Genomic DNA, 27,870 nt, shown 5'->3' on the forward strand with positions numbered 1-27,870 from the left:
GCGAGGAATTTAGGACACGGATCTATTTGTGGCGCCGCTCTGCTCTCGTATCTCGAGCGCTCGTAATCACGCAGCAGCTCCAGGCCTCCGGAGGCCGACGGCGTTCCCACCGTTTTATCAGATCAGTGAGATTCTTCTGACCAAAGTATTATCTGAAAGTGTTTCCGCCGTGTTTAAAGCTTCCTTCCACCCGTTGTGTTTTCATTAATATGCAGCCGGCGTTCAGGTGGAGGACTCGGACGTGTTCACAAGTATTCTGCTCTGCACCTTTAAATCCAAACAGGTTGTCGTCGGTACGACGTTGGATGAATCCACCAGAAAAGGTTTCCTCTTTTCTTTTTTTTTTCGGTGTGTCAGACGTCGACCTTCTCTCATGTCAAAAAGGTACCTCACTTGATAGCACTATGAATTATTAAACTCTTGTAAATATTCATATCAGCTACCGTTTCAGAGCTTTTCCAGGTGTGATGCCAACGTCCGCTCGTCTTCCGTGGAATAAACAATCACGTCTCGTGGAAAAATAATAACCGACCCCGAGCTCACACCTGCCGCTCCGCATCCTCGTAGGCTTCTTTTTTTGGTACGAATGTCACTTACAATTTTGCCAGATGTACATATATTGTTGTTTTTTTTTGTATTAGCATGTTTTGATCCTGATAAATAAATAAAACAAAAAAAAATGTCTTTCACATCTCACAAACTTTATTTTTTAAACAAAATAAATATTTACAATATGATCTGGAACACTTGGACGTCGCACCGTTACAGCAGAAGTCAACTTTGAGAAGCTGCATGTCGGGGTAAAACCATGTTTTAGGATCGTTTGCAAAAAAAAAACGCTCGACGCTTTCACATTAAAATGTGCAAAGTAAGAAGAGGAAATGTGGAATATATAAAATGTCTGCTGCGGTCGGCGCGTCTGAAAACCGGCATGCTGCTCGCAAAAAATACCAACGAGGAGTTTCACTTGAAGGACGGGCGATCTGTCGATGGAGATGCACGTCGGCGTCACGCGTTCTCACGTCTCACCTGGTTACCGCGGACGACAGAGCGATGGAGAGGGAAGTCGTGGAGTCAGCAGGTCGTCGTCGTCATGGCAGCGGCGGTGCTTCAAAACTGAAGAAAAACCAGACGATTTAAAAGTCCGGCGTCGGAGGACGAAGAAGCCGTTTTCCTTTCAGCTCCACCGGCTGCCGTGCTCCTGCAGGAGGCCGTACGGCCCGCAGAAGTACCCGGAGGACGAGGGGCCCAGACCCCCCAGCTGCCGGACGGACTTGCACATGGGGCAGGGGTAGTCGGAGAGGCCTTCGATGTCCTCGAAGGCCAGGTTGACGATCTGGTCGCAGCACAGGTCGCAGTAGAGGTGGCCGCAGGAGAGGCGCTTCAGACGCACCTCGTAGGAGATGCAGCACTGGCAGTGAGGCACGTCGGGGCCCAGAGACAGGGAGCCCGTCAGGGAGCTGCTCTCCAGGCTGCCCGCCGGGCTGCAGCTCAGCTTGGCGGGAGACCTGAGGAGGAGGAGGAGGAGGAGGAGGAGGAGAGGCAGGGTGTGAAGGAGGTCTGAAGGGATGGAAACGACGCAGAGCTGACAGACCGACTCCCCTCGTCAGATGATTGAAGGGCGATCGTGGTTCAGTGGTCACAAAAAAACAAAAACAAATATTCAGCAGCTTCTTGAATGTTTCTCTATTTAAAACTAAATTGACCAGAAATCTACAAGCAAACCACATTTTATCCAAAAACACAGAGCTGTGAATCTGTGAATCATTTTGTTCTTAAACCTTCTTTAGCTGCAGAAATCGACGTGATTTTTAAAAACATCCTGATGCGTTAACGAGGCGCATTATTTTGTTTTCTGACATTTTACAGACGAAATCTGCTGGAAAAAAAAGCTGCAGCGTGAAAGAAATCTGTTTTTTCTGCTGCTGTGATTCTTTCCAGCGAAAAAAACTGATGAAAGAGGACCTGAAGAGATCCCAGGATGTGAATATTGTGCAGTGATTTAAAGAGTGTGTGTGTGTGTGTGTGTGTGTGTGTGTGTGTGTGTGTGTTGGCTGCAGTGGAAACCTGTTGACGCAGATCACGGAGCCTCGTTCTGATCAGATGTGGCTGCATGTGAATGTTAAAGAGCTGCAGGTTCACCAACGTGATTAAAATCAGACATTTCTGGATGGAGACGCAATAAAAAATAAATTTAAAAAAAAATCATTTCAGATTTCTAAGTTGTGTAACGTAAAAGATGGAGAACAACAAAATGCAATGAGTCAGGAAATCTGTTGTCATAACAACAGGGAAGTGAAGGACGAGTGTTTAAAAGGCGTCTCTGCTGTGATTTGACAGTAGTCCTCAAATCATGGTTATGGCGCGTGACCACACAATAAAGGATTCCACTGATTTCTAATTCTACCAAACAGGGAGGACAAACATGCGCGTTATTAACATATCCCAGTGGTTGTAAAGCAGGACACCTTTCAGAGATTTTATTCTGAGGATTTGGGTCGGTACCGAAAAAACAAGCACAGCCAGGTGGATGAACGCGCGCGAGCTCACCTGGACGGCGACGAGTCTTTGAAGCAGTCGAAGCTGAGAGCCGCGAGGATCCTCCAGAGCAGGTCCATGCCGGTTCCTCTCATCGTAACATCCACAGCTCCGCGACCTGCTTTCTGGAGCGCGTCATCATGTGGAAAAATCGCGACAGCACGCGAGCTCTGCCTCCACCCCCCCCCCCCCTCCCACAAATATTACATCCAAATCTCCCACGATGCGTTTTTTTATTTATTTATTTTATTTTACATAGACGACAGCATCATCATCATCATCATCATCATCCTCCTCCGCAGGAATGTGAATGGAGGTAAACAAAGCGCCTCTGAGTGTCCTGCGGTTCCCCTCTTCCTCCTCCCCCTCCCCCTCCTCTTCCTCCCCCTCCTCCTCCTCCTCAGCAGTGGAAATAGGACGCACAGAGGCGCAGCTGAGGTGTTTGATTTGCATCAATCAGAGAGAAACACGGCGGACCAATGAGGTCCAAGTGGAGCAGCAGACCGAGTTGGCCTCAAAAGACTGCAAGTTTATTGATAATGATTAAAAAAAAGAAAAAAAAAAAGCATACTATCCCTTTAATTGTATTATTGTTATATCATTGAAATATGCAGTTAAAATAAAATGATTCTGCTTGTGTCATCCGTTTTCATTAAAAAGTTAAGAACAATCTGTATTACAATTAGAATATATTAGAAAATATAAATACATATTTTGTTTGAATATAGTTTCATACCGTAAGGTTGGATTCAATCCTCAGTTTCAACGACAGGAAAGGAGATGTTTTTACATTTTGAGATCATAAAAGAATATTTTTATTTATATTTCTTTTTAAAATATGTGCAACTTTTAGCACACTGTGGAAAGAAAGCAAACTCCTCCCACTGATCCGATCTGAGATGGGTTTTTAATGAGCAGGAGTTGTGTTTGAAGGATTTAATGTAGGTGCTCAATGAACGTTTCCTGTGACAGTTACCTGATCTGACCACCAGATGGCGACAAGTATTCACCCTAAAATTCAAAACCAAAATTCATGAAGAGCCTCGAACATGATGATCATCCATCACTTCAGGAAAACTAGACTGAATTTAAATGCTTCATGAATCTTAATGAGAAATGCAGAAACAAAACACAGTTGCAGTTTGTTAGTCTTTTTTTTTTTTTTTTTTTGGTGTTTTACATTGGTTTTTTGTTGAGTGATTGAAAGTTGCTTTGTTGACAGTTAGAATCAATGATTCACCAGAAAAAGTCAGATTCATGTTAAGAAAATGAAACAAATATGAAAAGAAAACGTTTGGTGCTGAACTTTGAACTTTAACCTGAACCAGCTGATATTTCTGGTTTCAGCAGAAACAAACTGACTTCACGAACAGATTCAAAGATTTCTTTCTCCCTTTGTGTTGAACAATGTATTTAAAAAAAAACACATTTCAGATAAATTAAACTTCCCTTTCTTTCTTTCTTTCTTTCTTTCTTTCTTTCTTTCTTTCTTTCTTTCTTTCTTTCTTTCTTTCTTTCTTTCTTTCTTTCTTTCTATTTTTGGGGTGTTAGTATTCCGTGCCACTAGGGGGCAGTAACGTGTCACACCACACGGTCAGGTAATAAATGAACACAGGTGTGTGTGGCCGGAAGTTGTGATGTTTGTACAGCAAAATGGTTTAATAAATACTAACACCAGGAAGTTACACATGAAATATCGGTTTTATTGTAAATATTTCACATCTGAGGAAACTAAAATGTACAACTGCAGCAGGAAAAGAAGCACACAGGACGAACTACAGTTGGCTATGAAGAATGTTTTTATTCTCCACGGGACTTCCGGTTTTTGGCCAATTAGTCACAACAAACATCAAACATGCAGATTAAAGCTGTCAGCTCAGAAGATATTTGGACAGATTTGCATTTTCGACCTGACGAAGATGTGAAATACGTTTCTGAGGAATAAGTGTGAATTCTTTTGACAATCCATCCAGTCGGTGTTTCATCAAATGTGAACAGTTGTTTGGGGGAATGTGATGAAGATAATTTCTCTTTCTAAGGTTCCCGCTGCTTCGTCGCTCTCCGCTATCAGATGGAGGCGCTGATAGCAGCTCTTCACTCAGCTGATCAATAGATGAACCCGACAGACAGCAGCTGGAAGGACTCATCTGATGGAGCTGCTGCCGACGACAATCACACGACAATCACACGACAGCTGCAGCGTCAGAGGGAATCTGATTGGAGGTCAGAAGTACTGAAGACACACACACACACACACACACACACACACAGTAGATGGCTGTGAATGAGCTCATCTGATTTTGGTACCACGTGAAGGTTTTTGCCAAATTTAAAGAAATTCCCTCAAACTGTTTTTGTGATGTCGCGTTCACGAGAACGGGACAGACGGATGTGAGGGGGGGGGGGCTTGAGGTTGCTGTGACCTTGAACTTTGACCTTCAGCTACCAAACTTTAATCGGTTCATCCTGGAGGCCGAGTGAACGACTGTGTCACATTTAAAGGAAATTCTATCCAGGCGTTCCTGAGATATCATGTTCACGTGTATGTGTAAAACCGTGACCTTGATCTTTGACCTTTGCACCCCAATATCAAATCAGTTCATCCTTGGTATCAAGTGAATGTTTTTAGCAAGTTTGAAGAAATTCCCACAAGGTGTTATTGAGATATTTAATTCACAAGAAGCTGTTGAATTGTGAAAATGTGTATGTTGACCACAAACTGGATATAAAAATGGACGTAGCTTCTTAGTTCCTGAAGCTGCAATACCAGCGAGTGCCACTAGAGGTCGGCTCCAAAAAGCCTCCGGCTCCATAGACTCCCATTCAACTTCTGTCATCAAATCCAAAGTGAATAAAATGTGTCCATCAGTTATCTCGGTGTTGTTAGCTAAAGTCACTCCTTCTTATTAGTTTTCTGGAGGTCCATCTGAAAATAATACCTCATTCAAGCTGTTATTGTTTAATTTTGTCAAAATAGTTCTCAGAGGAGAAAAATGTTTTCTTGTTCATCCAGCTGCAGAAAGAACATGCTGAGTCATGGTTAACCGGATCAAATGATTTCATGTTAATGATTTAATCTTCCTCTATCACTGCAGTATCATATGTATCCCATCCAAACATTAATAGGATTTCAGCTGATCTCCACCAGGGGCATCCTTGTCATCTCTTTTTTTTTTCTCTCCTAACGCGGCCAATTACAGGCACGAGCTCGAACACGTGCAAAGGAGAGGCTCGTCTTGCACACTTCATTGCACCAACCGTTTGGGGCATATGGACCAAAAAAAAAAAAGACAAGTCCAACCGGAGACGCACCGAGCAGGAGAAGGTGCAGGGCGCGCGCTCCCACCTGTGTTGATTGCTTCCTGTATAAAAGTGAGACTCTTTTAAATATTCATCAGTGGTGGAGTCAGAGAAAAGGAATCACCTTCAGAGCTTCTAATTACCCCCCTGTTTGTGAGAGGAATGGTGTCTGCTGGAGGAGGAGGAGGAGGGGGGCGGTGTCTCCATGCAAGGAGGATGCTGTGTAGTAAGACACGGGGGAGGGGGAAGAGGGGGGAGGAGGAGGAGAGTGCAGCGCTGTGCTACTACGTCAGTGTACATCACAGGAGCGCACAGGACCTTTCTGCTCCCAGTCCTCGGGGTGACTCCCTGCACGAACCGAACCCCGGTCACCCTCAAAAAAACAACCCACCTTCCTCCTATCAAAGGTAAGAAAATAATCCTTTTCATTAGACATTTCTTTAAATCCTTTTTATACCATTAAAATCCTCTAATTTACGCATCTGCTGCCGCTTTCCGAGCGCGCATCCACGAGCAGGAGCACGTTCAGGGATGTTTCGGAGTGTTTTTTAATACGCAAATTTGACGTTTATTGATCAGAAAGAGGAGTTTAAAGGCCTCTACTGCGCAGCACGATGACCCCTAAATCTGCTCTCAAAAGGGGGAGCCGATGGCACGAGGCGAAATATGCAAAGAAATAAAATATATTTAATAAGAAACAGAACTACGAGACACGATTTGAAGGCTTCTGACTGCTGTGGGTTTTGTTTTGTTTTTTTTAGAAATGCGCCCTCCGTGCTGGTTCTTGTTCTTGTTCTTGCGGGGAGGTCTCGTGCGTTAAGAGCCATTATCATCATCATCATCATCATGTCTCCATCCATCCCAGCTCAGGGACAGAAGGGCAGGAGGTTACATGAAGGGATTTCATGTTTTTAAAACATCACAAACCTCCAGCTTCAAACCATCGATGCGTAATTACCGCTGTTTTGTTTGGCACCGATGCCCTTGTCTCTCTCCCTTCCGCCTTCTCTCACCACCACACGGTCATAAATCAGCCTCAGTTCTCCCCTCAGATAGAATATATATAAAAAAAGTTTCCCTGCTTGTGTGTTGTTATATTTAATCTATGAGGTCTGTGCAGGCCGAAAGGTGCCGCTGTATCCGGGGTGTCCTGTCTTGCGTCGTGCGCCAGAATGACCTTGTAGAGCCCCATCGGGGAGAATGTGACGGAGAGAAGAGTGATGAGCAGGTTGTTTTTTTATCCTGCTGTGGTTTTTGCTTTGTGGTGGTCTTTCTGTAAAAGCTGCTGAGACGCATCTCTGGATGCTGATTGGTTGTAAACTGCGGTGTGAAGGTGCAACATGGAGCCTCGTGGCTGTTTGGAAAACAGATTTGTGGATGTTTCTCTTCTTTCTTTTTTTTTTTAACAACTTTGCATGTGTTGCTGTCTCCTCGTGGCAGCCATCACTGCAGCTTCGGAGCTATTTCTGCATGCAGCCTACAGGAGGGGTTTCAGTGAGGGGAGCAGCTCTAACCTGCAGCTTTACTGAACATATCATTTATATAGTGTGTGTGTGTGTGTGTGTGTGTGTGTGTGTGTGTGTGTGTGTTTTTGCTTCTGTTGTTACTGGAGCTTAAATTTGAAACCCAGAGAGCAGCAGTGCATTTATGAGGAAGCCTTTTGTCTGTGTTTGCGTGTCTGGTTGTTGTTCATGCAGCTCTGTTCACCTGCAGCTTGTGTGTGTTTCCTCTGAAGCACCTGCAGGAGAACACGCCCACACCGACTTCTGGCCTCACACACCTGCTAACTGCTATAATTACGGGTGAGAAATATTCAGCACATTCCCAGTTGAACTGTCGTTAAACACCACATGATGTGTTCACCAACGACTCCGGCGAGTTTAAAACCATAATCGGCTTCAATTTATAGACAGAAAATGTTTTCTGTGTCATATCTGATAATACTCAGTTGAGTAAAACAAACTAACTGCGGACGTGTTTTGCTATTTTCTGCCACAAAACGATTGATTAAGAGAATAATTGGCAGTTTGAAAGATGAAATAATCCCTGGTTCCTTTATGATGATGATGTCACTGATTGTCTACAGATTTGTTTACTCATTTGTTAAGACGGTCTCTGAACGCATCACTCAGGACAAACAGAGTGTCTTCTGCAGGTGATGCCGACGCTCCCTCTTTAAAGGGCCGCTCCCTCTTTAAAGGGACGCTCCCTCTTTAAAGGGCCGCTCCTTCTTTAAAGGGTCACTCCCTTCTTTAAAGGGCCGCTCCCTTCTTTAAAGGGCCGCTCCCTCTTTAAAGGGCCGCTCCTTCTTTAAAGGGTCACTCCCTTCTTTAAAGTGCCGCTCCTTCTTTAAAGGGCCGCTCCCTCTTTAAAGGGCCGCTCCCTCTTTAAAGGGCCGCTCCTTCTTTAAAGGGCCGCTCCCTCTTTAAAGGGCCGCTCCCTCTTTAAAGGGCCGCTCCTTCTTTAAGGGCCGTTTGCTTGCCCTGCTGCTCAGGAGTAGCTGAGGGAGCTGCTGTTTGCTGTTCTCATTTTCTGCCTGCTGCCCCCGCTGATTGGGCCACGCTCCGGTCCGTCCTCTGAGATTAAACCCCCCCTAACCCCGTCACAAGTTACAACTTGCCTCTCTCCGGAGCTGGGAGCAAATGGAGCCGGGTGTATTCGCATAACGGATGTCAGATTCAACAATTAGCAGAGCTGCTCCACCGTTCAGACGCTGAAGAGCTTCGTTGGTGCCGCCTCGTTTTTTTTGTTGGTTTTTTTTTCCAGATCGGTCGGTTTTCAGCTCCAGATTTTGCTGCTGAAATGTTCTGCTGAAGATTTACTGTGAAGCTGACGGAGACCAATCGATGGCCTTCTCCCTCGTCTGCAGATGTGAGTGTGTGTGTGTGTGTGTGTGTGTGTGTGTGTGTGTGTGTGTGTGTGTGTGTGTGTGTGTGTGTGTGTGTGTGTGTGTGTGTTTGTGTGTTTTTGGGTGTCGAAGCAATGATAAGTATCAAGCACATAACTCTCCATTAACAAGTGAGAGCTTTTGTTTCTTATCTGCAGGAGAGCTGTTCGTCCAGAAGCTGCTGCTTTCAGGAGAAAATACCAATGAAATGTTCCTTTTTATATTTGTGACATGTGATATTTAAATAGTACTACAGCTGTCAAACAAACCACAGACCAAAGAACATTTCATGGAGCTTATATTTAACTATAATTTCTAAGGAACTTTAGATTTTTGGGGAATTATTTCCTTTGCTTTCTTACAAAATTAAAGCCGAAAGCTGTCAAGTATGTCGAGGGCAGTTCTGTATGAAAACAACAGTCTTCATTTGAATTATGTAATTTAACAGTATTTCTGCAACAATTAAAAGAAATTGAGTGCAGATTTATACATTTAACATTTTAGATATGAAATCTAGTTAAATTGGACCATAAAAATGCAGCGAATGTTGAGATGACTGATCTCACGTTTGTGTGTTAAGTTAGAAAACAGTCGGCTTAAAACTGAGAAGAGCGTGCTGAAACCTCCTTAAAACCACCGTCTGTCACGTTTATGTTTCTCTTCCAGTGTGAATGAAGCAGATAAAATGTGAATTAGTGAACAGAGCCAATCAGCTCCTCACTTTAAGCCACAGGAACTTCCTCGTGGTACCGATCGACCCGTCAAACTCTGTAGAAGGTGTTGCAACCTAAAGATATTTGGACGTTATGAAGTTCACCTAAACATTATGAGTTGTGACAGAAATATGTATTTTTATTTCTGTACATTGTTTAACATTTTCTCTTCAGTTGAATCTTGTTTTCGTTTGAAGAGACAAAATGTGTATTCTCGTTCAGAGCGACAGCGTTTCATCAGTCGGCGTGCAGCTCTGACGCAGTCATTGAGACAGTTGTTTGGAGCAGGAAGTCACCATATTTGGACTAGCTGGGGGAGGAGCCAGCGGTGGATCTGACCGATCTGATTGGAAACCTGACGATACTACGTCCCGCCCACCGATAGCTGTAACCTGTCAATCAAACAGACACGCCCCCAAAAACAGGTCTTCTTGAATCTTCTTTTCTAATGAATGAGGGATTATTTTCAGATGGACCTCCAGAAAACTAATAAGAAGGAGTGACTTTAGCTAACAACACCGAGATAACTGATGGACACATTTTATTCACTTTGGATTTGATGAGAGAAGTTGAATGGGAGTCTATGGAGCCGGAGGCTTTTTGGAGCCGACCTCTAGTGGCACTCGCTGGTATTGCAGCTGAAGACCTCATTTTTCAGACCCGGAAGCTACGAACACTTTTATATACAGTTTGTGGGTGCAACATAAATTATTTCAATAGATAATAAATAAATATTTGAAGCTGTCATATAGCGTCTCCTCTCTTCTCCCCTTTAAAGCCTGTTTGGTTGACTGAACTCTGTAATGAGACAAAACACTGCAGCTACAACGCAAACAGCTTCGATGCAGCAGCGGACGCTCGTAGTGGCGACGATCGAATTCACACGAACGTGAAAGAACATTTGAGCCGTCGTGGAGTGGGAGAGAAGAGCTGCAGCAGAGTGTCTGCAGAGTGAGTTGGGCCTCCAGCAGCTCTATAATCTCCTCCTGTAATCCCTGCAGCACATTTCGGGGGTGTTCGCAAGAATTCGGCTCGACACGATTCACCGTAGTTACACAGAGCGTGACGGGTCATCACACCGGACCTCTTTGTTTTTGGTCCTGAGTGAAACATCTCAACATCTTACAGGACGGATTGGCAAATATTCACGTTCCTCTGAGGAGAAATCTGCAGACCCAAGTTCAAACATCTGTGCCAATAATGGCCTTCCTGTTTAGTGCTAATTAGCACATGCTAACATGCAGATGCGTCACCATAAGATGGTGAACGTTATGCATGTTAATGTTCTCATTAACTCTTAATACCCTCTTCATTTTCTTCCTTTTAAAACGGATGAAATGACTTGAAGTCTTAATTGTTTGTTTTCTAGCTGACTTGTTTACCTGAGCTTATTGTGGCGGTGACTCCTAATTTTCCATGTTTTTAACTCATGTATTTTGTCAGCTTCATGTTTGTAGTTTGCAGCTCTGTTGTGAAGGCTTCACACACTGGTGGTGAATGCTAATGAGCCCAAATGATAAGATGACACTGATGTGACACACAGTGTTTTTCTGCTGTTTTTTTTTGGCGCTGCAGGTTTGGAGCAGCTGCCCTCAGTCTGACTCCTCTTCAGTCCATTTTGCACCGAGCGGAGCCAAAATGGATGCAGAGCGCTGACGTCACGGGGTTTGACATGGTGTTGCTAGCCGCCTCGGTGCCAACGGGGTGACGGTGCATCGCTGAGCAGTGATGTGATTCATGTTAGCGCTGCAGACTCTCACCCACAGGGGACTCGTGCATGTACGGCCAAAGCGTCGGGGGGTGGGCGGAGCCTACGACCCAGTAGGCTACTAACAACCAATCATCACGCCCTGCTGTTGTCTCTTCAGCCCGGAGGCCACACGGGAACGCGGTGCAGCTTGACTGAGTGTCACTTCCTGTGCGGTCGGTGCAGATGAGAGTCGGTACGGCGGAGAGGAGAGTTTTATGGCACCGATACATCACCGCTGAGGGCCGAGCCGACGCCGGCGCCTCCGTCCTCGTGGCCGCAAAACAAGACATGAATAATGGAGGATTTATTCACACGGTCTCAGCAGGAGTTCCCAGAATGATCCGACCGGAGAATCTGATGGAAAGATGATGGATGAAATCCAGAGCAGCCAGGAGGAGAAGTGTGTGTGTGTGTGTGTGTGTGTGTGTGTGTGTGTGTGTGTGTGTGTGTGTGTGTGTGTGTCCACCTCTCCCTGCTTCAGGCTGGAGGGCATTTCAATGACTTTACCACCGAAGGTACCAGCAGCAAACAAACAGGGAGTCCATGTTGTTTTGATTAGCTTCAGAGGATGATATTGATTCAACCTTTGACCCCTCAGACTCACAGGGTGATTATTAGAAATGAGCCAATAGAAATCACTTTAAAAACAGAAGAGTATTTATTTAGTGGGTGCGTAGTTGTGACTCAAATGTACGTTACGAATCCTCCAGTTCAGATTCTGTCCGTCACCATCTTTGTTAGTTCGGAGCGGTTTGTAGCAGGAAGTGACCATATTTGGACGAGCTGGGGGAGGAGCCAGAGGTGGATCTGACCGATCTGATTGGAAACCTGACGATACTACGTCCCGCCCACCGATAGCTGTAACCTGACTGCACCACAGGCCTGTCAATCAAACAGACACACCCCCAAAACAGGTCTTCTTGATGCACATGACAGTAATACCAGACTTCATCATGAGGTTTTAGAACTTTGAATATCTGCACAAATTTGGTGCCAATCCAATTTTGTTTGTATAAATGAACAGTTTAGAGCTCTTGTTTCCTGCGTCGTCCTCCAGGTCATGTTACATCCATGTAGACGATCAGCTGACTCGTCTGTCGTCTCTCTTCTCTGGCGAGCCGACATGAACCGAACATACGGCTGAATCTGAACTCCTCCGGTGGCCTGAGCCCGTGATGGCGCGCTTTAGTTTGTTGACTGAGTCTTTGTGGGGAGGAAACGTTCACACAGGACAGGCGGGTGGGCCGAGCCGACCCGACCCACAATGCAACGCTCCTGATGCGCCCAGGAGAGCAGAAAGACTCTCTGTGTAACCGAGACGTCGGTGAGCAACTGAGAACGAACACAGACAGAGTTTATCGACGTCTGTTCATCTCAGAGAGCTGCAGGGAATAATTCGATGAATACACCAGTGTAACCTCGTTTTAAAGAAAAAACATATGACAGCACTGCTGTTAAGCAATTATGATGCCAGAGTCCCACTGATGCTGCTCAAGAGCTCCAGTCGGACTTTAAATCGACTTCGGAAAGGTCTTTTTTTCTGACTGCAACTTTTTCTGTTCTCCATCAGCGCTGCGGTTTTCGGTGTTGCTAAGAAACTATGAGATTTGTGCCAAAATGGCAGATTAACAATGAGTCTGACAGAAACAACATTACACACCCACTCAGTCCATGAAAATCACGGATGGAGAATTTAAACAGTAATTCGAAGACCGACGTGTGTCTGAAAAATTGAAAATACCCTAAAATATACTGAATATTCCCCAAATCTTAAGATTTTTTGATCAAAATGTTTATTTTTATACGTACATGTATATCTGCATGTGAGCTTGATCAGGATGCCGCTGAGCCTCCGGGACGATCTTTCAGAGGAGAAAAATTCAGCGCACACGTCACAGCGAGAAATCAGAGATGTCAGGAGAAATGAATTCTGCGCCGCATGACATTACCAGCCATCTGCAGCTCGGAGGAATCACCACCGGTCCACACACACACACACACACACACACACACACACACACACACACACACACACACTGACTGTCATCACTCCCGCCCATCTCTGCGACGCCTGCTCGCTGCAGCGTCTGTGCCGTCAAATGAGCATCAACATGTAACTCGGTGTGTAAATAGGAGCGGACAAGAGAAGCCGGGTGATAATTCATATTTTTGGCTTCACGAACAGTCTGCAAAAGGAAAATGTACTTTTGATATAATGCTGTAACAGCTGACCACAGTTCATTAATTTATTATTTTTACTTAGTTTACACTCTACTTGCCTTTAGGTAGTTTATGAAATTGTTTATTCCGTTAAACAAAAGGAATATTTGTTCATTTCTTCATAAAACATGAGTAGAGTAAGAGCTAACGAGATCTGTTGATATTTTTTTAAGTGCTGGGCAGTGATTGGACGACTGAATGTCCAGACTCGGTTTTATTGAAGCTTGTTTGTTTCGTCTAGAAACCTGAATTCCCTCCGGCCTATCCATCTAACCAGTTGAGTGCAATACCACCGAGGGCCGCTAGGGGTGGCTCTAGTAGACTCCCATTCAAACAGCACTGAGTCCTCTTTTTCTTTTCTCGTGTGATGGTAAACTAAAAATCCTGGAGTTTTAAAATGTCATTCAAAATTTGGGCTTTTCGACTCATTTCTGACATTTTATCTTCCGAGAATAATCAGCAGATTAATCGATAATGGAAATAATCGTTGGACGGTGATTTTCTCGTGCATGAAGTTGTGTGTCTGTGTGGCAGTGAGTCTTCTGGTGATGAAAGCCGAGGTAAACATTGCAACTTATAACACCATATATTTGAGACCGTAGTCATTAGTTTTTATTAGTTGTTGTTTTGAGAGTTTCTTTAAACATCCAGCAGCAGTAATTTTGCGTTTTTTTTGGCCACATGATGGTTTTTATTTGCTTCAACTACTCAGGAAATGAAGTGTTGCTGCAGCTGCTAAATGCTCTGCGGTGTTCACAAACTTAGAGCTGAGCAGCGAACAGCCGGTTTATCGGAGTTTTTTGTTTTTGTTTTTGTTTTTGTGCTGAATACGTCTGCCAGCGGATTGATGAGAGCTGAGAGACTCAAGCGAAACAGTGAAGCTGTGGTGCAAAACAAAATGATGAGCTGCAAAGTTTCTCTGCAGGTTTTTCACTAAAAAAGTAGAGTCATCCGGTGTTGAGGCTTCTTGACGTCACACGAGAGGATTTACAGATGAGAACATTTTCTACTTTTTATTTATTTGAACTGTGAAAAGACGCAAATTTATTCCGCTGATACCAAATATTTTCATCTGTGACATCTCGGCTTGTTGTCCAGCTCGAAAGAAACGTGTTTCTTGGCTGTTTATAAAAGATAAGATAAAATAAGACTTTAGTAATCCCGCAGTGGGGAAATTTTGTTGGAGGAATACAGGTCAGAAAAAATACAAATACACATGCAATAATATATATATATATATATATACATACATATATAAATATATAAATAGCCGTTATCTGACTCAAAAAGGTGCAGTAGTCAGGTGAAGGCGTTACATAACAGTAAAGTCTATTGATGAACTGTTTTTCATTGGTTTTATTTGCAGTAAAGTAACTCTGCTTGTGTCACGTTGTGCAGAAAATAAAGAACATTACAGGTTTTCATCAACTCCAGTTTATTCAGACGATGTGTGGAGATGATCGTCGGTTTCCTCCGAGCCCATAAAACCCGCTCGTCTCGTTTCTCTGCCAGAAAACTGCCCGCTTGCTGAACGGCTCTCATGTTACCACAAAATTAAAAGCTCCTGTCGGTGAGTGCCAAGACCCGACGGAGGAGAGGAAATCTATTAAGAGCCTGGTTTCGGCAGACTATCGACAGATGAATTCTAAAGAGTGCCAGTGTGCTCCTCTGCTTCATATTAAAACACCTCCAATTGAACCACAATCACAAATAAGATGAAACGGTTACGACAGTCACATCTTTATAGGCTTTATTTTAAAAAGCTCCCCACGGACCTGAAACGTCCAGTTTCACAACGACAACGTATACGACAATGTATATACCTAAACTTTTTATTTTGGGGAACAGAAAATAAGCTTTGTGTAGATTGTGTTGTCGAGGGCGAGAAAGTCGCGGTCGTCAAGTTGGAGAAACCTGTTGTGGTGTGCAGCGAATGTTTTTCCCTCAGACGTCCTTCAACATGACAGCTAGCTGCTAACAAAGCAAAAAAGAAAAAAAAAAAGCTTTTATCGCTAAAAACCAGCTGTTTTTTAAACAAGATTAACAAAGTGTCTTCAGTGGAGACTGTGTTGGCAAACAGCTGCTGGTGCAACAGTAGTGTCCGTGGATTGATGTTTTCTGGCTGCACGGCCAACATACAGTAAGTCCAACATCAGCCCTCCTTCCAGCTGCGTTTTGGTCTCCACCAGCTGCAGGAGGAACATTTCTTTTAAAATTTGGATGAGTTCATCCTTCTTAGAAGAAAATAAATTGAAACTGTTGACAGAACGAACGAGATGTTTTAGTGTTTTCTGAGACGATATCTTCGTCCCGGTCGATCCGTTAAAAACAGTTTGATTAGTCGGTGCGGCGTCGACTGCAGCGACGCGTCGGCCATTCGGCTCCTTCTGTCTTTTGTTAGCGAGCTTTCAGTCCTCCTCATTGTATGTTGTACGTATACGAGGTCGTGGTCCGCGTCCCTCTGCCGTTTTCTCTGCTCACTGGAAGCAAATGGGATTACGTAATTAAAGTCTTTCATCAGCGGCTGACGAACCCCCCCCCCCACCCCCCCACCCCACCTCGCTCGACTGTTAATTTATCGTCTATTTACACTTCATTAAAGATGCCAGAACAGTTTGGAAAACGCTTTTTGTTTTCACAATATCTCATCACATGACTCCAAGCAGCGGTAAACGCCAGCTGCATACAAAAGACGCGTAACACAGAAACTGTGTACTTGTTGGAAATCAGTTGCCAGAGTGATGTTTTTTCTTTTTTTCTGTGCTCTGGGAGCCACAGCTGCACGGTGAGCCGACATATTCACACGAGGAGAGTGTTTGTTATTCATAGGCAGAGAGACTCGCTCTCCTCTCCGTATCTCCGGCTGGTGAAAGGCTAATCGGGACGTGATGGGCCGCTTCACCGCATTCACATCGGCCCCGAGAGCCCTCACCGGTACAAAGGTCGTGACCATGGCGACCAATCGAGGGTCAATCAGCCTCAGAGAGAAATAGAAAATTGATCGCGGTGCAGAGATAGATGGAGCAGATCGCTTTATAACGGCTCAGAGACAGAAAATAGAGACGGCGGGCCGACTGACACGGGACTGAATGAAAAGCCTGGAGTTGACTCCTCGCAGCACAAACCTCTCGGGAAATCAATAGTTCGCGTTTTGTCCGTCGGCGCAGCCTCCGCTGAGCTCTGACCTCCGACGGAGGTGTTAGATGTTATGAAATGAGCTCGGTTCACTTCAGGGAGACGTGATGGGATGCAGACAAACTGTGATGCTTTAATATGCACGTCGACATCATTTCTGAATATTTTTTTATCTGAACGGAACGACATTATATGGAAACCAGTATTATACAACAAGTAGCTCCGCCCACAGAGATCTGATTGGTCGACTACATCACACCCTGCTCATCGCTAGAAATATAACTCCGCCTCCTTCATAAGAATATATAATTAGCGCAGTTTTGCCGGCAGCTCACAGTGTTGACAGATGACAACAAAGCTCAATAATGATAATACATCTCTTTTTAAGCACAGTGACGCATGTTGATTGATTATTTCGGCCGGCGGCTGGCGTTTCCGGAGAGTTAATTCTCCCCCTGAAAGGATTTCTGTGGAGTCTCAACGAGGATGAATCAGGTGTTCGACACGTCTGAAACCCGTCGCTGCACTCTTTCCCTTCTCGTGTCGTTTCCTTGTTTCCTTTTTGTCCTGCACAGATTGTATCTTTGGATGCTGCAGGTTTTACTGCAACACAACACAGACGGCGATAAACGTCCGATTGGATTCTTTATCGCTTGCTGCTCTCGTGGCAGTTTGTTTTTCAGCTGTGAAATCCAATTTCCCTGCAGCAGGACGGAGCCGAGTGGCGTTAGAGAGCGCCGCCGTCACGGCCAACGTGGCCGACGTGGCCGACGTGGCCTTTAATGTATTCTTAATGGAGTCAATCACTTCCAATGCTGCTTTCAAGACACAGATTAGAGGAGGCCAAGTTTGACTCTTAAAGGTGGGAAATGGTGTTTCCAATGATAGCGACTCGATGCAGAAGTGTCTTCAGCTGCAATCCCACTGAGTGCCACTAGAGGTCGGCTCCAAAAAGCCTCCGGCTCCATAGACTCCCATTCAACTTCTCTCATCAAATCCAAAGTGAATAAAATGTGTCCATCAGTTATCTCGGTGTTGTTAGCTAAAGTCACTCCTTCTTATTAGTTTTCTGGAGGTCCATCTGAAAATAATCCCTCATTCATTAGAAAAGAAGATTCAAGAAGACCTGTTTTTGGGGGCGTGTCTGTTTGATTGACAGGCCTGTGGTGCAGTCAGGTTACAGCTATCGGTGGGCGGGACGTAGCATCGTCAGGTTTCCAATCAGATCGGTCAGATCCACCACTGGCTCCTCCCCCAGCTCATCCAAATATGGTCACTTCCTGAGTCTCCGGACTGCAGCTTTGTGAGTCGCTCGCTGATTTCTCACAAACGCACAACGAGTGAAAACTGAAGTGAGCATTTCACAGGAGGAGATCTCGACACACCAAATGTCTTTCACAGCGTTCGCTCACGACGTCCTTCGGAGTGAGAAAACGTTTTAACGGGAGATCTGCAGCGTTTTAAAGACGAAACACAAAATGAAGGCTGATCGATCGATGGAATAAACTATAAGAGATCTTTACTGATCCAAAGATTTAACTCCGTTATTCAGCTAAAAAAACGAAAACAATTTGTTCACAGAAGCTGGTTTGAAGTGAGAAATTGTCTCCGAAGGCCGAAGCAGTGAAATCGATTCCACCTCGTCGCTGCAGTTCGTCCTCGAGTGTTTGTGCGTTTGACCCCCAACACGTCGCTCACTGATGCTGTGACCTGTAATCTGGACTAATAATCTATAAACATGAAGAGAAAACGTCTCTACCGACAGCTTTATGACGAGAGGAAGGAACTTCTGTACGTGTGCCACATTTTAAATGTCTTCCTGTCCTTCGGCCCATTAGTTTGATCCGACTGCTCCTAAATTTAGACATTAATAATGTTTAATAATCTTTGATGATTTCTGGACTTTTCTTTTAACACGACAATGAAGTGAACATCCAACGTCAAGAGTTAAATAATGTGATTATTGTGTTTTATTATGTTGTTTTGATCATTTTAACCTGTAAAGTGTCTTTGAGTATCTTGAAAAGCACTTATACAAATACAATGCATTGTTATTATTATTATTATTAATTATTATTAAATGTCTGGACACTATTATTCAGATAGCCATCAATTTTGGTGCAAACGTTCCCGTCGACCTCCAGATAAACTGTAGTCACTTAAATTGATTAAAAAAACCCGTTTCATTCGTTATCATCCAGTCAAAATCTTAATTTTTCCAACACTTTGCTGCTTTTTTTCTTTTTATTTATGTCACCAAACTGTGGAAAAATTTCTTTGTTTGCCTACAATGATCACAAAGTGTCTTATCACTTTAATCTACAACTAAATACCTGAGAAACTATCGTCATGCCGACCGTGCCTTGTGCTAACACGGTAATGTAGGGTGCTGAACATGGCTAACATCGTAGCATCAGCCCCTTAGCGTTATTAGCATGTAGCTAAGAGTCCTACAGAAAAACACCCAAAGCTCTTATCATAACTTCTTTATTTTTTAATGTATAAATCTGAGTATTTATGTATTTAAATTGTTTAAATAATCTGAAATCTAATCCCTGAAAAAGTCTGAAAAAATTAGATCAACCTCTTGAGAGAAAGTCGATTTCTCACAACGGATCCTTTAATGCCAAAATATTCCACGTGACCAGCTGATGGGGATATTTTATGGTATTTTTTGTATTCATCGTGTGCAGAGAATGAAACAGGATCTCACTGATGAACGTTTCTTGCCGTCTTCTCGGGTTTTACTTTCACCGAGCCCGTTCTTAGAAACTCAGGCGTCCCGGCAGACCTTCGGGTCGTATGATGTTGGCTCGGCACTAATCTTGTCGGCTCGACATCCCCGAGGCCGCACAGGAAGCTTTCAAAGATTCCCTCCCTCCTGCTGCCTCCCTCCTCCCCTCTTCTTCCTCCTCCCCTCCTCCTCCTCCTCCTCTAGTTACATCTGCCGCTCTTCCTCCCAGAGCACTTTTACAAATAGGTTAAATATGTTTTAATGAGCAGCCATAATAAGTCTGGAGTAAGTTACGACCGCCCTCCTTTGTGCCGCTATTAATCACATGGCTCATTGATTTATTGACTGTCGAGGCTGATCACCTCCTGTAATACCGAGCAATGTGTCCTTTTACATTTTATCTCAACAGCACACGAGGTTTGCTTTTAGGAACACGTTAAACTGGACCTGTGTCGCAGCACGCTCAGGTTGTATGTTAGCGCTGCTCTGCTGTATATGCCACACTGTGATTTGCGTTGGACGTCGAGATATCTGCTGTTCGCTCCACGCAGGCCGCTGAGCTCCTGGACTCAGATGTCAGCTCCTTAAAGCTGTCATGTCCTCTTTGTTTTTTTGTTTTTTTTCAGCCGGCAGTGCCGAGTCAGATAAATGTGTCAACGCCATGTGATCACTATTAACTACCTTTAATCTGGACTGTTTAAAAATGTGCTTACGATGGCTGTTTCTTCCTGACATGCATGGTGACTCACTAAGACGTCGTCTCTTCCACAGGACGTGTGAGCGCGCTCAGAGTCGTGCAGCGGAGCGGGGAGCTGTCCGCGGTGCTGAAGTTAGCAGCTCACAGAACATCCCCCCCCGGGGCACACTCATGTGCTTGGGCCGCTCCTGATACCTCCCACTCCTCGCAGCAGCTGACCACCACCTCTACACATCCACGATGGAGGACGACGGGCGCTACAGGGACGGCCGCTCGGACTTCATCCGCGGCGCCAAGGACATCGCCAAGGTCGCCAAGAAGCAGGTCGGCAAGAAGGTGGGGCGCGGCGTGGACAAGATGACCGACGAGTACACCAAGCGCTCCTACAAGCGCTTCGAGGAGGACGACGACGACGAAGACTACGGCGGCGCGCCGGGCAACGACGGTGGATATTACCGCAACGACAGCCGGGCCAACGACGACGAGGGCCACAGCGACTCCACCGAAGGACACGACGAGGACGACGAGATCTACGAGGGCGAGTACCAGGGCATCCCGAGGGGCGAGTCGGGCAAGGCGGCCGGCGTGGAAGGCGAGGACGCCGTGGACGGCTTGGCGGCCGCCCAGGCGCGGCAGTTCAGGGACCGCTCGGCGTACGAGGCCGAGCGGAGGAAAGACCAGGAGGAGCTGGCGGAGCAGTACGAAGCCATCCTGCAGGAGTGCGGCCACGGAAAGTTCCAGTGGACGCTCTACTTCATCCTGGGCCTGGCGCTGATGGCGGACGGCGTGGAGATCTTCGTGGTCGGCTTCGTGCTGCCCAGTGCAGAGAAGGACATGTGTCTATCGGAGCCCAACAAAGGCATGCTGGGTAAGACGTCCAAATATCACTCTTCTTGTTCCCCCCAAAAAATAAGCTGCTGAAAACAACAGGAGGACGGATCTTCTGGTGTTTCTGTCCATTCAGCAGCTTTTGTTTCAGCTCGTCTTCTCTCTGTTTATCGCCACCACTTCACATTTTATCACTTCACCTTTTTGCGTCTCTCTCCCGTGTAATTGCTTCTCAACACCTTGTCAGCGGTGGAACTACAGCTATTTAAGATTCAACTGGCCGTGCAGCAGCCTTTTAAATCGAAGCCTCAGCCAATCAAAACAGCTCGTTCTCCGCTTCACTTGAGCTGTTTCCTGGCTGGACTGTGTGTGTGTGTGTGTGTGTGTGTGTGTGTGTGTGTGTGTGTGTGTGTGTGTGTGTGTGTGTGCGTGTGTGTGTATAAAAAAGCAGGCGAAGAACCAGCGATCGTTTTCCACTCCCGAGGCTAACGGGGTCCAATCAGAGTCCAGCGCCTGCCTCGCCATCTGTCATTGGCTGCCCAGCCAGGACACCGCGAACGGGGCCGGAGGTCTCCTGAGGAAAAGTGCTGTTTAGATATAAAGTGTGTGTTTCATCGGAGGTGTGAGGAGACACGACTTCAAATCCAGCCTGAACTTCCCGATATCAAATGTCCAGTTACATAATTCAACGTCGATGATTTCGACGATCTCTGCTGAGATAATTATCCACTCAGAGGGTCGTGACCATTTTTCGCATATTTACTTCGATTTGAGGTCAAAGCTGAAATGTTGTTTAACCCTCAAAGATTTTTTTTTACCCCTAATTTTTAGCATCTTAGCATTTCAAGCTACTGGTTTCCCGTCTTGCATCTTTTTTTCCGGTTTTGTTTAAGTCTCCCAGCTCGTTGTTTTGTTCAGCCACGGCAGCCAGCTGTTTCTTCGGAGTAAAAACCTCCGAGCGACTCGCTCAGTGGTCGCCACGCCGTTAGCAACAAGCCGGCGAACACACCGGAGCGTTGAGCAGCTGAAGAGCCAGACGTTTCCCTCAGGGAGCCGAGCCGAGAGGTAATAGAGACGTAAATATTGAACGTACATTCAGCCGGGACAGAAACAGGAAAAGATCATGTTGCTGTAAATCCACAGATAGTTGCTCAGCAGTTTTCACGATCAAAGCAATTATTGTAACGAAGATGAGCATTTTTTTTTTCCACAGTTTTACAAAAAGAGGAAATGAACAAAGAACGATGCACAAAAGTAATAAAGGAAGAAAATAAAAGAGACCGAAGGTTGTAAGAAAAAGAAAAATAGACCAAAAAATATACAAAAAGGAGAATTATGATGAGAAATTGCCATCAGAAGGTAAAAAGCACAGAAGGACGACAAATCATTTTCCAGAATAAACATTTAAAATAAATCTGAACTTCCATAAAAAGAGTGGAGATAAAAAAAAAAAGCAGAAAGTAGTAGTACTGGATTAAAGCCCCTCCACCCCCTCCACCTCCCCCCCTCCACCCCTCCGGCTGGTTTATGTGTTATGTTGAGGGGGGCGGAGCCAGTAGGGAGACCCGTCAGGCCTCCGTTGCCACCCCCCTCCCCCTCCCTTTGTTACACAACATGCCTGACTCATGCTAGAGCGCCTCATACCTCTCCGCATCCCATCATGCCTCAGTGTCCTCCCCTCCCTACACCCCCCCCCCCCCCTCTCATCATGCTCCATCTGAGCACCTCCTTTAAACTCATGCTCTCTCTTGGTTTTCACATCATCATGGATCCTGTGGTTATGTCGGGTTTTTAAACAAAATAAGAGAATTAAAAACCAGCGTGAGTCTTTCACACGAGAGTCTGCTGCAGCGGGTTTTTTCTTTTTTTGAGGAGACAATGTGATGCTCAGAGCGGTCGTCACTGGTTTGTCCTTGTTGTGACGCTGCAGAGGTTGCAGCTGCAGCACGCTGTTTGTCGTCATGGAAAGAAGAAGAAGAAGAACAGTTGTTCCATTCAGCTGTCTTTGTGACTGTGTTCATTAAATGCTCCTAAATGCTCCTGAATGCTCCTGAATGTTCCTGAATGCTCCTGAATGCTCCTGAATGTTCCTGAATGCTCCTAAATGCTCCTGAATGCTCCTGAATGTTCCTGAATGTTCCTGAATGTTCCTGAATGCTCCTGAATGCTGCTGAATGCTCCTGAATGCTCCTGAATGCTCCTGAATGTTCCTGAATGTACCTGAATGCTGCTGAATGCTCCTGAATGCTCCTGAATGTTCCTGAATGCTCCTGAATGTTCCTGAATGTTCCTGAATGCTGCTGAATGCTCCTGAATGTTCCTGAATGCTCCTGAATGTTCCTGAATGTTCCTGAATGCTCCTGAATGCTCCTGAATGTTCCTGAATGCTCCTGAATGTTCCTGAATGTTCCTGAATGTACCTGAATGCTGCTGAATGCTCCTGAATGCTCCTGAATGTTCCTGAATGTACCTGAATGCTGCTGAATGCTCCTGAATGCTCCTGAATGTTCCTGAATGTACCTGAATGCTGCTGAATGCTCCTGAATGCTCCTGAATGCTCCTGAATGCTGCAGCCTGCTGGATGTAATTAGCAACACATTTTGATGCACATTATTTTAAATGGAAATTAAATTCAGCCTGCAAATTAATATTCAACTAACGTTGGAGAATAAATATGCGAGCGAGCAGGTGACAGATTCATGTTTTTATTCTGTCGTCTGGCAGAAATGTTTCAACATGATGGAGCTGTTATTCATGTAGATGTGGAGGAAAAAATCAGCACGTTTTACGTTCTTGTAAATGTCAAGAACACCTCGAGGGAATTTCTTCAAACTTGGCAAAACAGTTGATTTGATATCAAGGACGAACTGATTTGATTATGTGGGGGGGGGGGTCAAAGGTCAAGGCCACTGCGACCTCAATTCAACACATTCACGTGAACGCGACATCTCAGGAACGCCCGGGAATTTCTTAAAATCCGACACAGTTGTTCACTCGGTTTCAAGGATGTTTGGTGGTTTAAAGGTCAAAGTTCAAGGTCACCGCGACCCCATGTCCCTCTCGTCCGTCTGTCCTGTTTTCGTGAGCGCGATATCTCAAGAACGCTTTGAGGGAATTTCTTTAAACTTGACAAAAACATTCACTTGGTACCAACTGAGAAGTGATAACATTTTGGTGGGCAAAGGTCAAAGGTGAAGGTCATTGTCCCATCACATTGTCCTATGCTCATGCGATGCTTCAGGAACGTCTGAAGGGATTTTGTTCAAATTTGTTGCAAATTTAACTCACTCGTGCTTTCTAGTATTTTCTAGTATTTCATTTGCAAGTTATCGGTGGTTTGCTGCTACTTATAATCCAAAGTAAACTCAACAATAAAGCCCATCAGTAGAGGACGGTGCTGGAGTATCGATGTACAGATCCTGCATCCAATAAGCACCTTTATAACGGATGCTTTGAAATACCATAAAAACACACAACCTTTTTTAGAAGTCATTGCTTCCACAAGGTGCCGAAAATAAAGCTGCATGTAACCAACCAACCGGATTATTTCATGAGTTATTTCCCTCCTTTTTTGGGGGGGTGAAAGGGGGATCCTGCATTCACATCGCAGTACTAAGTGATTCTGCTGCGGTTGAAAAGCGTTTATGTCCTCGTCATCTCTCAGCGGTCAGCAGTGAGCAGCGTGATGGCGCCCGGCGGAGTCAGCTGATGAGAAGCTGCAGCTCCACCGGCGGCGCGTTCAGAAAGGCCTGCGCGCTCTGGCAGAAAGGGGAAAACCAGCTATTAATAGTGGCCCTCCTCCCACACACACACACACACACACACACACACACACACACACACACACACACACACACACACACAACACACACACACACACACACACACACACACACACACACACACACACACACACACACAGAAACACAGCCCTGCAGTGACACACACTTTTTTTTCCCATGTTCGTGCACACTCAGTTTCCCCTGGAGCCTTTGGGAGCTCTGCCACAGTGCCGACTGGCCACCCTCCCCCCCTCTCGCCTCCCCCCTCGCCTCCCCTCTCTCTCTCTTTATTTTTGCCCTCTCTCCATCTCCCCCTCCCCCCCCCACTTCCTCTCCAGTGTACGGAGGTGCTCAGCTGTCTGGAGACTCCTGCCTCTCCTCTTTCTCGTCCTTTCGCACCTTGTCCCGCTCGTCTCTGTCACATGACTTATTAAAGTATAGCATGGAAAATAAAGGTTATTTGAGATGTTACTGCCCAGTGTAGAAAGTCAGTGGAAATAAATATGTAACAAATCCCCAAGGGAATTAAAAAACAACCAAAAAAAACAACCAAAAAACAACCAGTAAAATAATTTAACAGAACAAAATGCATTATTTAAGACTCGCTGTGTTAAATAGATATAACATGAAGAACTGGTTGGCCTGAACACTAGCTGTAAACACAACTCGACATATCATCACTTTTTTGTTTTTGTTTTTTAAGAGTCCTTTTGGCAAATAATTGTTCATTTAAACATCCAGCATCTGGAAGGTCATTTGGAGTCGTGGTTTTGGCCACCAGGTCAATATTAACGCTCTCGTAGCTCCACTTTTGGTCTCCACCTGCTCCTGAGTAACATATCTGCTTCCTTAGCAGCCAAACATTGCGTAATGTTCACCAGTTCGCTGCTACTATCTCCTGCTGAGGTCCAGATCAACGAGATGAGAGCAGAGAGGGAAATATTCAGGGCTGCACTCCATTCAAGATTCTGCTCATAAACGTTTCTGTCCGTCCGTCCGTCTCTCTGTCCGTCCGTCCGTCCGTCCACCTTGATGCTGCTGCATTGCGGTTGCTGAGCCCATTTATCATCCTCATCCTCATCCTCATCCTCATCATCATCATCATCATCCTCCGCTTGTAGTCGCTGCTCTGAGCTGTGTTGTCAGGAGAGGAGGCTCACAGCTGGGGCTCTACACACACACACACACACACACACACACACACACACACACACACACACACACACACACACACACACACACACACACACACACACTATGAGTCACGTTTCCATCCCTTCAGGTGACATTGCACCGACTGAATGTACATTTCCACAGCCACTACTTGCACAAACCTAAATCTAACAAAGTCTTAGGATTTATATTCTGGAGGCTTCTTCCTCATAAAGCAAACTTTGTGCATCGTCAGGGCATGAATCTGCTTACAAAGACACACACACACACACACACACACACACACACACACACACACACACACACACACACACACACACACACACACACACACACTATGGACATGTGCCAACATAAACACAGAAATTCTTTCTGCAATCGATCAAACGTGGGAGTGAAAGTCACCTTCTTCCCCAATTCAGCACTTCAGTGTTTACATGGAAATACACAGAGGACAGAACACACACACACACACACACACACACACACACACACAACCTTTCTCTCCTACCTCAGCATCACGAGTCCAACATCTTCATCTTCATCTTCTTCACTGATCCATCAGATCCCTTTAAAGCCCACCAGGCTGCTTCTTCTTCTTCTTCAGTGTTTTCCTAATTGACCCCTCAGCAGCTCGTCTGTCGGCCTCGTTCACGCCACAAAACCAACAAACAGTATTAGATGTTGTGCTGTGATCCCACTTGTTGTTGTTGTTGTTGTTATTATTGCTGCTCGTGCTTTGAGGTGAGGAGCAGCTGTCATACCTGTTACATCTCACTCCAACGCCACCGTCTCAGGCCTTAAAAATAAAAGTGACGATACAATCGTTAAGTGGAATTATCTGCCTCATATTTTCCTTCTTAATCTGGCTCCACTCTGGAGGATGATCGGGATGATTTTAGATCCATTTCTTCCCTCCGGACAGTCGAGGAGTTCCTCATTAGAGGTCGAGCTGAGCCGATTATGATCCCGCAGAGTGAAGAGTTTACGGACAAACTCTTCACTTTCCCTGATGAGTCTTCTTGGTTTGGACTTTAAATCTTGTCGTGTTTTTCAAGACTGTTATTGAACTGCAGGTGTTTGAACTTTGCTTTATTCTGAACACTTTAAAGGACTTCTTATTAATATTTGTGTCAAAGATAAAGCTGCAAAGTTCCTATTAGACCCTTAAAACCTTTTTTTTTTGTAAACACAAAACAACACATCTCCACAAAACACAACAAATGCAGTAATACAATTAATAAACAGAAACCGTAACATCACGCACACACAAATATACAATAATACAACATAATAGATCAAATTAAATGCTGCAGCTTATAGCAAACAACTGAAAACAAATATGAACATGGTTTCATAGGGGGTCATAAATATGTATAACTCAGGGTCCCAAGTCTTTGATATTTTCCATTTATTTAAACTCGAGTTCTTTGTTTACCTTTCATAATTCATTTTTCCTGAATGTTTAAGATATATAAACTTTTCCAAGTAACACAACCTCGTTCAATAATAGACGACAAAATGAACTCAACGTGTTTCAGATGTGTTTGAACGTTCTGGAACAAGCGGACCGTTTAGTTGAAATTGTTCTGCCGTGTGTTTTTCAGTTTCGCCTCTTCAGCTTGAGATTTTATCACTTCAATTGATCAAAAAAAATCGAGGATATCGACTCGCTTGTGTTCACTGATTATTGACCTTAAACGTACAGAAAATAGTGATGATGAGGTTGAACTACAGATGTCACCAGCAGGCTCCGCCTCCTCCCTCCTGATTCATTCAGTGTGATCCCACCAATAAGTTCTGTCACTGGAAGCTCTGACAGGACGTGTGTGTGTGTGTGTGTGTGTGTGTGTGTGTGTGTGTGTGTGTGTGTGTGTGTGTGTGTGTGTCTCCAATGAGTCATGTACACACTTAGACTGACACGGCCGCATTGACTGAGATGCTGTTTGTTTCCGTTATCGACCTGTCTCCTCCCGGCCGAGACGTCCTGACGGATAAAACCTGTTTTTTTTCCTGAGATATTCACCGTGTTACTGTTTCGGCATAATAATGTTGTCGGTACAAAAAAAAACAAAAAAAAAAAAAAACACAATGCAGAAGTTGTAAGATGTTC

The 27,870-nt window shown here is 44.9% G+C and overlaps 1 protein-coding gene across 1 annotated transcript in view; it reads left to right on the forward strand.

Moving 5' to 3' along the window:
* Window positions 1-6,107: 6,107 nt before the first annotated feature.
* Window positions 6,108-27,870, forward strand: part of sv2a (synaptic vesicle glycoprotein 2A) — a 35,987-nt gene continuing 14,224 nt past the window's right edge. The window contains exons 1-2 of the mRNA XM_069175367.1: window positions 6,108-6,245; window positions 20,049-20,842. Coding sequence (XP_069031468.1) covers window positions 20,215-20,842 — 628 coding nt within the window. The 5' untranslated portion in view covers window positions 6,108-6,245; window positions 20,049-20,214. The remainder of the gene's footprint in view (window positions 6,246-20,048; window positions 20,843-27,870) is intronic.

The sequence above is a fragment of the Embiotoca jacksoni genome, unplaced genomic scaffold (assembly GCF_022577435.1).
Source record: "Embiotoca jacksoni isolate LCO1_2020_lvr unplaced genomic scaffold, fEmbJac1.0.p SCAF_66, whole genome shotgun sequence".
Classification (NCBI taxonomy): Eukaryota; Metazoa; Chordata; class Actinopteri; family Embiotocidae; genus Embiotoca; species Embiotoca jacksoni.